This window comes from Anabas testudineus, chromosome 7 (assembly GCF_900324465.2).
Source record: "Anabas testudineus chromosome 7, fAnaTes1.2, whole genome shotgun sequence".
Lineage (NCBI taxonomy): Eukaryota > Metazoa > Chordata > Actinopteri > Anabantiformes > Anabantidae > Anabas > Anabas testudineus.
Genome location: NC_046616.1, coordinates 14,400,560 through 14,413,828, shown reverse-complemented (window position 1 = coordinate 14,413,828; position 13,269 = coordinate 14,400,560). Strand labels below are relative to the sequence as shown.

General features: G+C 40.7%; 1 protein-coding gene across 1 annotated transcript in view; it reads right to left on the bottom strand.

The window, feature by feature from the left end:
* cacna2d3a (calcium channel, voltage-dependent, alpha 2/delta subunit 3a) overlaps positions 1-13,269 on the bottom strand; it is an 89,259-nt gene that overhangs the window by 27,999 nt on the left and 47,991 nt on the right. The window contains exons 11-17 of the mRNA XM_026369071.1: positions 10,299-10,377; positions 7,518-7,651; positions 2,594-2,665; positions 2,168-2,248; positions 1,673-1,747; positions 202-285; positions 23-94 (exon numbers count right to left, since the gene is read on the bottom strand). Coding sequence (XP_026224856.1) covers positions 23-94; positions 202-285; positions 1,673-1,747; positions 2,168-2,248; positions 2,594-2,665; positions 7,518-7,651; positions 10,299-10,377 — 597 coding nt within the window. The remainder of the gene's footprint in view (positions 1-22; positions 95-201; positions 286-1,672; positions 1,748-2,167; positions 2,249-2,593; positions 2,666-7,517; positions 7,652-10,298; positions 10,378-13,269) is intronic.

Sequence of the window (13,269 nt, the reverse complement as noted above, 5' to 3'; positions counted from 1 at the left end):
TTCTGAATTTTGGATTCCTCACCCCTTTGTCAACACTTTTCTTCACCTCCATGGAGAAAGTCCCTGTCTTCCTGTTGACCATGGCATTTCTCAGCTGGCAACAAAAAGCATGAAACAAATTTCATTTCAAACATCAAACTGTTTTCGACACAGGTACTATGTTGATGAAGAATGTAGATTATTGGGTTTGAAGTGCCTCACCGTGTCATCTTTATCCTCCCATTCCACTTCAGACAAGTCCACACTGCTGTAGTTTGGCTTCCTTCGCTTCTTACCATCCCCATACTGGGCACACATGCACAGACATAGAGACATATTGAAGAAAGTGAAACACAGAATGTACCATTCTCTGACTACAACCCATTAATATTCCTGTTACAGATCCACTCCAGTCACGCATTAGGACGACTGAATAATAAATCATATCTCCTATGATTTGTTTTTGTCTTTTCATAAAGAAATAAAAGATCTTTGAATATTATATCAGAAAAACGTAATGTTTAGTGTCAAACTCTGCACATGTCACTCTGACCAGAAAACTGGACAACAAAAAAAACACATATTGAGTAGAGGGGGACAACAAATATAGTTTTTTTTTAATTTATAAATTAAAATAATCTGTCTATTGTCAGAACATGAAGTCCAAAGTGCAGTGAAAACTAATTTACAATGATATAAATCTGAATGGAAATGAAATGTTGCAGAAAAGCAAATATATAATAGGCCAAATAAATAAAATAGGAAATAGAACTTAGTACTTGTTTTCATTGTAATGACTTCATAATAATAATTTTATTTTTTTTAAAGTGATGACCAAATGCTGTTCACCTAACGACTCCCCTCCCACCACCTGGACGCCCACAGACCCTGTTTGACGTGCACATTAAATAAAGGTGACATAAGCTGGAACACCGGGCTCATTAAAGTGAACCACACTTGTTTGTGTGTGGGTGTCTACTGTATGTGTGTACTTGTGATTCCCATGCTCCATTCATCTGTCAGTGAGGACAGCCTACCACCCCTCATTACTTGTTAAACACTGTTCATTAACGTCTTTAATTAGACCGCTATTAAACCATCTGTCTGTCTGTCTCACTGTCTGCTCTCTCGTCTCCCTCTTGTCTGTTCTCATCTCATGCCTTCGTATCTTTCCATTTTCTTCCACCGTTGGACCCTGCTTTGTCACCCTGCACCTATTCTCACATTAAGCAGGTTCCTTTGCTCTCCCCCGTCTCCCTCCCTTCCTCTCTGCAGTCTCTCCTCTCATCCTCTTGTGAGAGGAGAGAGCGAGTACAATAGAGTTAATCACAGCCATTCAGAAGCTGTATCTCTGTCTATTCACAGCACAGCAGAGGCCTGGAACACATTCCCCTCATCTACATACCACCACAAAGCAAACACATATGCAGGGCATGGCACATAGACATAAAACTCCCACACAACTACACACACATTTTTTTTTATGTCAATCAGCATCTCGATGTGACAAAACGAAATCATTAATTGACTTGACATGAACTCAAGACTTAGTATTCCTTAGCTGCCTGTACAAAATAAATTAAAACATTTGAACTTTAATCTCTGGGACCTAAAATGGATTGTTATGATAATAAGGTTCACACTCAGTTAACTTGGTCCAGAGCATCTCAATGGTGGTGGACCTAATACTCACAAGTGGCCGCAGATCCGGATGGGTGAGGATGTAGCCGTTGTTGGTGATTGCAAAGGCATAGCCATGAATGCCCAGCTAGGAAGAGACACGCAAACAAATACAAAGACAGACTAAATTGGGTGAATGACAAACCTGTATCTCATTGAAAATCACAGCTAATCAAGCTCTTTGTAATTTTTACATGCAGCATATTTGTCTTTGTGTTGAAACACACAAGGCTGTCCATTAAAAGAAATGATGCCGTCATTCATCCACGTCTGGACAAATAACAAACTTTCACCCAACCAAGGTTGAGAGCTGCGGCTAAAAGAAAGCAGCACAGGTGATGCAGCAGAAGACACTATCAATCTGCATCAATATACATAATGCGTATAATTTTCTTGTCATCATACAGTAAGTCTAAAGTAGGCCATGCAGTGGAAAAGGTATCGAGGGCTATCTCATGTGACTATTCAGATGTACTTATAGGAATGACAGTGCAGTTGGGTGTGTTACCTTATATTTGGGAATTGTCTTGAGCAGCTCAGAGACAGGCACATCTGTCCCAACCACCCCTAACAGGATGCCATGGTTTCTCTGGAAGCATACATATTACAAATATTGGTAATCCTATATAACACAGTCTCTTACAGATCCGCTCTTTATTTCTGAAAACAACTAAAAAAATATATATGTGCATTATGTACCGTATTCAATTAGTGATGCTCTAGTGTATCCTAATTTACAGACTCTAATCAAACTGAAATTAGTGTCCATCAAATACAAACGTTTTAGACATTATTTCACAATTTGCGTCTATTTTCTAAAAATCTTAATTCTCTGTAAATGATGCAAGAAGTAATTGCATAGTTTTTCCAGTTCAGCTGCACATTGTATTTTGTTTTCTCCAAGCATATTCTATAACACTCTATGTGAACTTACAGTCTCATTCTTGGTACTGAATACCGGCATGGCCACTGTGGTCATCAGAACCGGACTTTGGCCGTCCTCAAACTGAGTGAGTCGTGAGAGATGAACAGTGAAAGAGAAATTGAGAAGGTAAGAGACAGAGAGAGAGAGAGAGGGACAGGGAGGGAAAAGAGGGAAGCTAATGATGAGGCGTTATTATTACAGTAATAGTTACACAAGAAATGAAACTGCACAGCACATTGCATCCAAACTTTGTGAAACATTCTGTCTGGTGACTTTCAGAGAGTGATGTTTTCAAGCTGCATAATGTTTGTTTCTTCAGCAGTGAAGCTGACAAGAATTCTCCAGCACACGTAGTCATATCATCTTCTTGAGGGACCTACCAAACGTCCATGACATGTTTTATTCATGTTTATTATTCGCCTTAAAATGTGTTCAATCACAGCTTGCCTTTGATCTAGTGCAGAATAAGCCCATCCAAAGGCTGTACGTCTAGTTTGGATCTGGGTATCTCCCGTCCCTAAAGACGGCTTGAATAATTATATTTATCTTTCCAGTGGCTGTCGGTATCTCACGATGATATCAATTAGAGATGAAATCTTGACACCGCTATGAGGAGACTGGAGGAAGGCTTCATGCTCAGCAAAAAGTAGCCTGACCTTGTCTACTCAGAAAACTTTCTGAGTGTCAGTTAGTGTTTAAGTCACAGGTAATTGTTGAATTAAGTGAAATGTGAAACCTAGAAGAAAAAAAATAAAACACTGCTTTAAGTTAGTTGGGGTGGAAAAAAGCATAAATCATGCCACATGTGATTTCTTTCTTGTGTTATACTCTGTTAGACTTAAATATCAGATTCCAGCATAGTACTTTTTCTTGGGGGAACTTCCCATTTAATCAATCCTCTTAAGTAAAACTACGCAGCTCCTGTACACTCTCCTTCCTCCAGCACTCACCCGCTTTCCCAACAATAATAGCAGGTAATGACAGGAAACTGCTAGCATCCATTCTGTCTCCCTTAGACACTGGAGAAAGGGGAATCGGTGACCTGAGCTCAGACAGCTGGTAATGGCAATCCAGCATGCAGTATTGAACATCAAAGAGAGAACAAAGCACACCTAAGTACACCAGCTGTAACAATAGACAGCCTCGCTGCTGGAGAGCAAAATCGATTAAAGGCGAGGAGAAACAAGCAGAACCTCATCTAAAAATACAAAATCTATTTCCAGCACAGGTCTACTGGATCATACATCACCAGTCTGTAGATATATGGACTCTCATTTATTGTGTGTCCCCATGAACTGTTGTTGAGGAGTGTGTCGAATGTGTACTCGAGTATATGGTCGTCTAGTAAAAATTAAGCTTGGCCACCTGCTCTGGGAAATGACATCCTGTGATTAAGCAGATAACAAGAGCTGCTCGGAGAAAGGGAGCCAGAAAACAGCATCTGTTTATTATTATAAATAATGAGAGGAAGGAGGCCTCGAATCCTACAGGAGTGTCCTCCAGTGTGACCATGCCCCACGTCCCCAGGGGAGTGCTGTGTATCTAGAATCGGACTTATCATACATAGCCTGCAACCTCTAACATAAGGAGACAAATCAATACGCAGTGGGCCAAATCTGCATCATCACCGCCACTGTGGTTTTATCTGTATTAGAGTAAATGGGGTGTGTAAGTCCTTTCCCCTTCTGCGGGTCAGAGAATGAAAAAGAAAACCCCAGTGGGCTCTACACTCACTCCCCACTGACACAAATACCCACACATTTACACCACTCAGAGGGCTCAGATACATGCCCCTGCCCCATGTTTGGTGTCTCACAGGACACCTCGTAATCTAGGTTGCTGTGACAAATTGTGTGCCTGTGGATGAGGTGACCCTTGTTTCCTTGGACATCTGGCTTAATGATGTTGGTGTGTACACTGTAGGCTCCTGTAGGAAAACTACAACATGCCCCACAGGGAGAGGAGTAAGTACACTGTTTTGGGATTATCCATAGAAGCTCTCAATTAGCCAAATCATTGTTAATCATTAGAGTTTAAATAAATTTATCATGACTTTTTGAACTACTTACTTCTTCATATAATCATTAAAAGGTAATTTTATTCTTTTAGCTTTGGTGGAAAACCCCTCCTCTTAAGCTTTGATGATTATTTACGCCCTTCCCAACATTAACTTAAGGTTTCAGACATTCTTTCTCTCACCATTCATACACTTGTCCTCAAATACGCCCCCGACACACTCCTCTCACATCCGCCTCCCTCCCATCATCCCTGAGCTCCAGTGTCAGTTCATCCGACAGAGTGGGAAACAAAGCCAAATGAGCCAGAGAATGATGGATGAAGCTGGAGAGACGAAGGATAAGAGGGAGAGGGAGGGGAACAGGAGAGGAGGGGCGAGAACAGGTGGAGGGAAAGAGCTGGAGAGGGAGATGCAACATGAAACAGAGGAAGAAAGTGGAGTATGCTAGGAAAGAATGACTACTGTGTCGCACTGAGAAGGATGGAGCAGCGAGGAGACAGCTAGGATGAAGGCGACATCTGGAAAGATGATATAAATCAGCCCTGGAACCCAAATCCCAGATTCTCATGACTTTCCTAACAGTGAGCCAATCCCAGGATTATTGCTAACTTCTTATCAGACACTATCACCAGGATGTGCGCCTGTTTCATCTTTTTGTGAATTTGTGCTCACTGCACCCATGCAAGAGCTGTGTTGGAGTGATTACAAGCAAACAAAACAGTAAATATTCATTGCTAATCCCAATTATCATGTCAGACAGTGTAATATCTATTTCTGCGTTCTGCTGAGCTGCTCCGATGCCAATCAGCTCGGGTCTGTCACACTAACCGTGCTATGTCAAACATATGGCCTGCCAGCTGTCTGACGTGACTGCTCTGTGTTCAGCTCATGCTGATTGGGGGGCAAAGCATGCTTCTGTTCCACCATTGTGGTTGGTGATGATTACAGGGCTGCTTATCTCAACCCACATATGACTCATAAAACACTGAGGAATAAAACAGTGAAGATGATAAAAAGGCATCAGAAGAGATCATCCTGCCAGTCATTACAGGCTATTGGATTTTCACCCTGAAGATGACAAAACAGCTTATTCCGGAGAAGTCTACCAAAACAAATAACACAGGCAATGTTTCAACTAACCAAAATCCCACTGTCTCACAGAGTCTAACATTTACACACACGGTCACACTGCCAGCGCTGAAGATACTGGCAAAGCATGTTCGACACATCGGCACCAAATGAGCAATGAGCGGGAGCGTGTGCACGGAGGCATGTGCATGTTCGATCGGACGTGCAGAAGAGAACCTGAACCGACGACAACCACGATGCATGGTTTGAATCAGGAGGTTGACAAGTGACATACGACACTGACACACAAGAAAAAAAATACCATGAGCCAGTATGGTCGTTAGCTCGCCCGAATTATGCTGTCAGCACGCAGAGATCAGAGACCAAAATGCACATGCACATGAAAGCACATGAACACACACCAGGCCTCAACACAGCACAACACAGTGATGACCTCAGACCATACCAAGTGTTACCTTTTGTGCTTGTGGGAGCTGAGGAGAACAGATTAAAGAGGAAGGGAGGAGAGAAGAAGGAAGAGGAGGGAAGAAAGGGTCAATGTGTTTGCGTCCGAAAGCCTTCCAGTGCGGTTTCCACTGCATTGAGTTCCAGCACCAGTGGGTGTGTTAAAATCACTGACATTGACTTTGACTGCAACTTTAAAAACAGCGACTGTGTCAAGAGGGGAGAGCTTTATGGCTAGGAGGCTCACAGCAGAGGAAACAACACTTAAGCCGTTACTGCTGAGTCAGTGTCGAGTGTGTGCACTTCGACTGTGATAAATGGATGGGGGTAATGAGGACAAAAACAAGCAGAGGAAGACCGAAAGAGGTAAAACATGAGGGGTATAAAGAGGATTACAAAAAAAAGTCCCTTTTCATGTAGTGTTGATAGCGTACGTATATTTCTGCTGGAGGGCGCTTCCCTTTGTCTTCTTATATTTTTGAAGCTCTCTGTCTCAGAATTTGTGGCCAAACACAATAATTTGAACAAGAGAGGAACACCATGCACGCATAAGTACTCCGGTACAGGTTGAATAATATGCACTGCAGTGAATTCTGCAGGTGTGTCACTGTCGTGGGGTGTTTAAGACAATAAACCATCAAACTATAAAGCATATACGGGGAATTTAGCTGTACATATATCGGACAAAACTATTGTATTACCATTACACTTGCCAGTTTACAAGGGTACATCTCGCTAAAACTAATCTCATGCAACTCTCCCTTTATAAAAGCCATCCTTAATGACAGCTTTACTGCCCGGTTTTGTCGTTAACTGTTTTGGAGAGGTGCTGGTTCAACCGCGTGACCGTTTTGGAGGCTACAGGTCGTAGTGCTGCTGTTACTGACAAGTGCTTCTATTATTTGTTCCACTCCACACACACATCAGTTTACGTAACCGAATCACCATCTCTACAGAACAGTTGCAATAAGTAAGTGCATTTGTTTGGTTAAAAAAGAAATAGATAACTGCATAATGTTCAAGTCTGTGTGTCGGGGTAGAGTACAAGGTTGAAAGAACAGATATCAACTCACCAATGTTCTGCTCATGCTACACAAGCCCCAAACACACACACTGGAGGCCCATTGACTTAATAGTTCCATCTGCTGCACACACATACTTCCACACATTCACAGCCTGAGACTTAAAATGACAAAACACATTGTGAACCCTCTGCTTGTGTTTTATCACCACTTCTCTCGATTGGATTATACAATTCCTACATCCTGACCATGCAAATGCAATTTTCTGAACACAAGCTGACACTATGGACCAAGGTTTATAGTTTACATCTATTTGAATATGACATATTGAATATTGTGGCTCCATGAAGTACACACTCACAGTGCTATCGATGTAGGCCTCAGTCCACACCGTGTCATGCTCGCGGTCGATCACCTTCGGGCGACTGAGCACATGGAGATACTCCATAACATTCTCTTGTACATCTGCCAATGTAGAAATCTGAGTGAAGTAGCCTGTTGGAAAGAGAGACGACAGGGAGGAAAGAAAAGATGATTAATTGATTAACCTGTCAACATTGGTGTGTCACTGTGTTGCCCCTGTGCTGATCAGAAGTAGAGGCTTTGTATTTCTAAACTGTGCATTGCAGCAAATGTCACATCCAGCACAAGATCATCTTTTTCTTTCTAGCACTTCAATTTTACTTATCATTGTATTAAAGCAGAGACTTACATCTGGAGCACAGTACCGCAGGCAGCACAAATTTGCTTGATGAAGCAGACACAAACCTGGATATAAGATTGAGTTATAGCTGAAGAATTCCCTGCAGTGATATACAAGTGAGAGCAAACCAGCATGGGTTTGTGAATGGATAAGTGCTATGTAAATGTAATGGAAAAACTATCTCACTTAAACCAAATGTGATGCCATTTCGTACAATGGTAATGCCACCATTATGATGCTAATGTGTATGTGCAGGAGGGAATATACTGTTATCTCTGCAGGGGCAGTGAAAGAGAGAGAGAGAGGAAAAGAGGGAACCAGGGCAAGAGTAAGACAGAGAGAAAGACAAAGTAGGAATATAAGAGAAAGGAGAGAGGCCACAACATTTCCACCCGGCCGTAAAAAACTCAAACCGCTTCCATCACCGTGTGGCAGTCAAGGAGAAAATCATAGCTGTAGGAAATAGATTTTGGGGTCATCATTCCCAGCAACGACCTTTACTCTACCGTCAGAAAAGCACCAGAGTCTAGACATAATACACGCATCCCAGATGGATGTCGCATTTTACAAGAAGCGCAACTAAGGAGAGCATCTACAGTAATTGTATTTCTATGACATAATTAAAGAATGGTAATTAAAAAAGCTAATTAACACCAATACTGGAATCAGTACAACTACATGATTTTTACAGATTCCTCCTTTTCATCCCCAGAGAAAGTTGGAGCTTGCTATTATTCCACCAGACAGTACAATGACAACACACGCGTTCAGACCCACATCACACACAAAGCAAGCTGCCTCGGTATAACTGCATCGTTTATCACAGTGGTGAGTGAAGAATGACTACTCCCTGTGGAGTGCTGAGGGCGTCCTTCGGGCTGAGCCACCGGGGCCTGTGAGATGAGCTGGGGAGAGAAAAAAAATGAACGCTCCCTGCTTTCAGTGACATGATACACCTGTAGTACATACAGGGCAGGACGACCACAGCATGGTCTGGTCACGATAAGGGCATTCATATATTTTTCAAGAACTTTAGTTTGACAAACTACAGAATAAAGCGTCCCGAGACATGAAAGTACACCATGCTGTAAGTATTGTGAACCGCCATCTAATTTAAAAACTTATTGTGCTTACCACATATTCACATAAAGTCTTGTTGGTATCTTATGTTAATACAGGTACTGTTAGTATAACATAACAATACCTGATATATATAAAGTATACATAGTAAATGGATATATAAGAGTATATCAGCCATATAAGCCATGTTCTGTGGCCTCAACAGTGGCACAATGCAACAAAGACAAATTATATTTTTTCAGAAGTTAACATAATACAACAGTACATTGACTTAATCACATTAAAAACCATGGATATGACAATGTTTTGTATATGGTTGATACATGTATGTAGGTGATATATCTTAATAGTATGGTCACAGATTAGTCATTGAATTGGTTGCCAGGTCTGCTCCAGCCATAGTGTAGAGTGAGCTATGCTGACTGGGTCTAACAGAGAGTTAGTTAAAGTTATCTGAGTTTCTGTTTTCAGCATTTTAGCCTTTATTTGACAGCTGGAGGAGAGGCAGACAGGAAACATAGGTGGAGAGAGAAGGTGTCAAACCAGAGACAAGAAAAGCTACAAAAAAATGACTAAATGTACAAAGCATGTGCAGTAACCATTGGGCTCCAATGCGTTTGTCAAAAGGCCTGTTAGAAGTTGATATGAACATAATTCTTACTTTACTATTTTACTACCTGTACCATGATGATCATCATTTCCAGAGTCCTAACAATGATCTTTGCTTCAATCAAAGGCCACGGGGATAAATTCTGACTTCCCATCTTTTAGTGTTATAACAATAACACTAATAACTAACTGTAATGAAACATTTTCTTTTTTTGCATTAGTTTGAAATAGAGATTTTGTGCCTATGGAGACAGATGACTTTAGTGTACAGCTCCTGTAGACTTAAGAGAGAGAGAAAGAGATAGGATGGGATGTCTCAAAATGACTGGGTGGCTTCTCTGATATCACTTATTATCCACACACATACACACATACACACGGCTAAAAACACACGCGCCCCCCTTGTGTGACCTATGGCTTGCCTGGCTTATCTATGGCAGCCTGAGCAAATGGAGTCAGACTGTCTCTGTCACCCACCTCCCAACTAAATATAGAACCTAAAGGAGACAACCATGACCACACACAACTGGAAAGTGGTGTATAACTAAGGTAGCTTGGCTTAGGCTGTAGACTTAGAAGAGGATGTAATGTGACATATTGGGCCTGTACAAGTGGAACCATGCACACACTGAGCTCCATGATATATTAATTTTAGCTTGCTGACAGCACCATGTATACATATATTCCTCTGCAAAAATTACAAGGAAAATAAAAAAAACAGCAGTCAGTGCATGTGTTGAGAGATCCCACCTTTGTTAGCGCATGCCATCCATTTTAGATTATCTGCGAAGGCTGACTCTCGACCAATCAGGTAAGGGAATATGCGGACCTGCAGAGAAAACACAGATAACGTCTGTCAGTCAATTTAATCGCAAGTTGATAGGGACCACCACACCAACCATATACAAGATAGCACAGTCAAAGCCAGGCAGAAGGCTCATTCTTTATCTGTCAGTGATTAACAGGACATTTTCCTTATTTAATAGAGACAATTGTGGACTCAAGAAAGTTTTCAATTAAGATAAATGCAACTAGAATCTGCCGTTAGAATGAGTGCAAATGATAAACCGTGAAGTAAATATTTTGAGTTAAAAAAGCCAAATGCAAGCTTTATGTGTTCACTCCAGAGAACCTCCTAAACTCATTGCTGCCAAACTCATTTTTGCCCAGCAGTGCTCAGTTGGCTCAAGCAGCAGGTGTAGTTGGCAGGTGTCTATATAAATGCATGTGGGTGTGCATGAGTGTGTGTGAAGAGCATGATGCCAGATTGGACCAGATGCAAGCCTCTGGGGGCACAGCTGCCACCGTTCCCATGCCTGCATTTTTCACTGCCTCCCTTCACCCAGACAGCATGTGTCTGTTTGTGTGTATATATATATATATATATATATATATATATATATATATATATATATATGTGTGTGTACGTGGATGCACTCACATTTAGACATGAGCACGTGTATGTCTTTATCTGATTTTGGATGACTGCACTCAAACAGGAAAAATATAAAATATAATTTATGTCAAGATGGCCTTTTTCTTTTTGAGAAATGCCTGAAGAATACCATTCAAGTTCAATTATTGGGTCATTTAAACAATCAATGATGATTCTAACAGCTTTGGCAAACAAAGATATAAACCACAAAGTGCTAATTCTAGGCTTGCACTACCTTTTATAGATATTATTGGTTTATTGTCAAGTGTGATGAGTTTCACTGTGAATAAGTACAGTTGTCAGGCTGTCATTTTTAAGCAGCCCTCATTATCTAGACTGCAATCATCCTCTATTCATTCAAACCTCAAACCAATTGAATGGCATTGCCAGAGTGACACAAAAACACAACAGAGCTGATCATAACTGCTCCATGCAGGGCTAGGTAAGAGGTGTCACAGTGGGAATTTCTCTTTGTGGTTAAGTGTTATTCTTCACTGGGAGCTAAGAGGGAGGTAAAACTACAGTGAGTTGGTTATTAAATATGGAGGAGGTGTACGCTGAGTTAAGCACAGTGGAGATAAAAACTAGTAGAGGCTCCAGCCACAACATGCAATCTTCAACTTACTTGACTGCACAACTTTTACAAAGGCAGAAATAAAAAATACACGTGTATGCAAGAATGTGAATGCACAGAAATGCAAATATACACATGCTTATTTGTTGTGTATTTATACACAGTTGCACCCTAAATTAGGTTGTACTCTGCCTCACTAAAGTTTGATGCATTCAGTAATGAGGAAAAAACATAAAGACAAAGGAAAATAATTTGTTGTTATCATTGCTACGGCTTGTGTAAAATGCAGCTTCTTTTCTTTGAACAAACACTAGGAGATCATATCACCACTGCTTTATCATCTCCTCAGTTTCAGAGTTAATTTAAAGATTTCACTGATTACCTCTAAAGCCCTTCATGGCAAGCTCCCAGCTACATTGATGAATTATCACTGTTCTTTTTTTTGTAATCATAGCCCCCCAGCTCCGGAACTCCCTGCCTTAAGATTTGAGACATGCAGATTCAGTGACATATTTTGAAGCTCACATTAAAGCCACAAAACAATTTGACCTTTTTGAAACAATCTATCAACAGCAAAATTTTTCAGTTTTTCACAGAAGGCATTCAAAGCTTTACACACAAAACAAAGGATCCTGATAACCTTGTGCAACAGTTGCTAAAGTTAGCAGCCGATTTTATTTCGACTTTACTAACACATCTTTCTAATCCATCTTTGTCTCTAATGAAATTCCTTATCTTGAAGTCTGCTTTTGTTCCACCATTAACAAAAGCTGGCGACCCAACACTTTTAAATAATTGCAGGCCCAACTGTAATCAGTCTTGCCGAAGATTCAGGAATTGCCCATTTCTAATCACTTTCAAAGTTTCTATTCTAATAACATTTTATCTGAATATCAATCTGGTATTGTGAGCAGATTGAGGTGTCTGTAAGAGACTATGGAGCAGTTGGCAGAAGTGATTATGAAAATGTAGGCTGGACAAAAGACAAAAGGTATGAGCATTGGGTAAAATTAAGGGGAGCAGTTATGTGTAACTCGGCATATCAGTTTCCTAAAGCTGAGAGTTCCTATGTGCCCAATGATTAGCTTTAAGTGAATGAATGTCACTGTGCCATCTTGGAGCACCATATCCAGCATTCAGAACACATTCATGACACAACTCAGGCTTCTGTAACTTACAGCAATAAGTTCATACTTATACTCATACATTATGTCGGACAATCTGCTTACTGGGGAGGTCACAGTCAAGGAGGCTACACTATCAGGTGGTTGAAGGTATTTGGCACCACTCCAGACATGAAACACCACTGTCACTGTCAAGTTTTTGTGAAAAGGTGTGAGCATGATCAATTACTGCCCCAGGGTGTGTATGAAGGTGCTGTTCTGCCAAAATGCAACTTAGATCTTATGTCCCTGATCTTTACTGTAAGCATCAAATCTGACTTAAGTTTAACACTTCAATAATGGATGTACTGCAATGAGTACATAAACATATCACAATTCAGGGTAGAGTTGAACTTCATCTATACTAGAAGAAGATGCAGTGTGCAATGCATAATAATAAAATAGCCTTTTCGTCACGAACACAAAAACAACACACCCTTTGCTTCATTATTCTATATGCCTCTTTCTTGCATTAGTTTTTATTTCTTTCTTTAATACCTTTATTGTATTGTGTTAAACTGTATTGTTCTGTGCAGCAAAATAAGAACC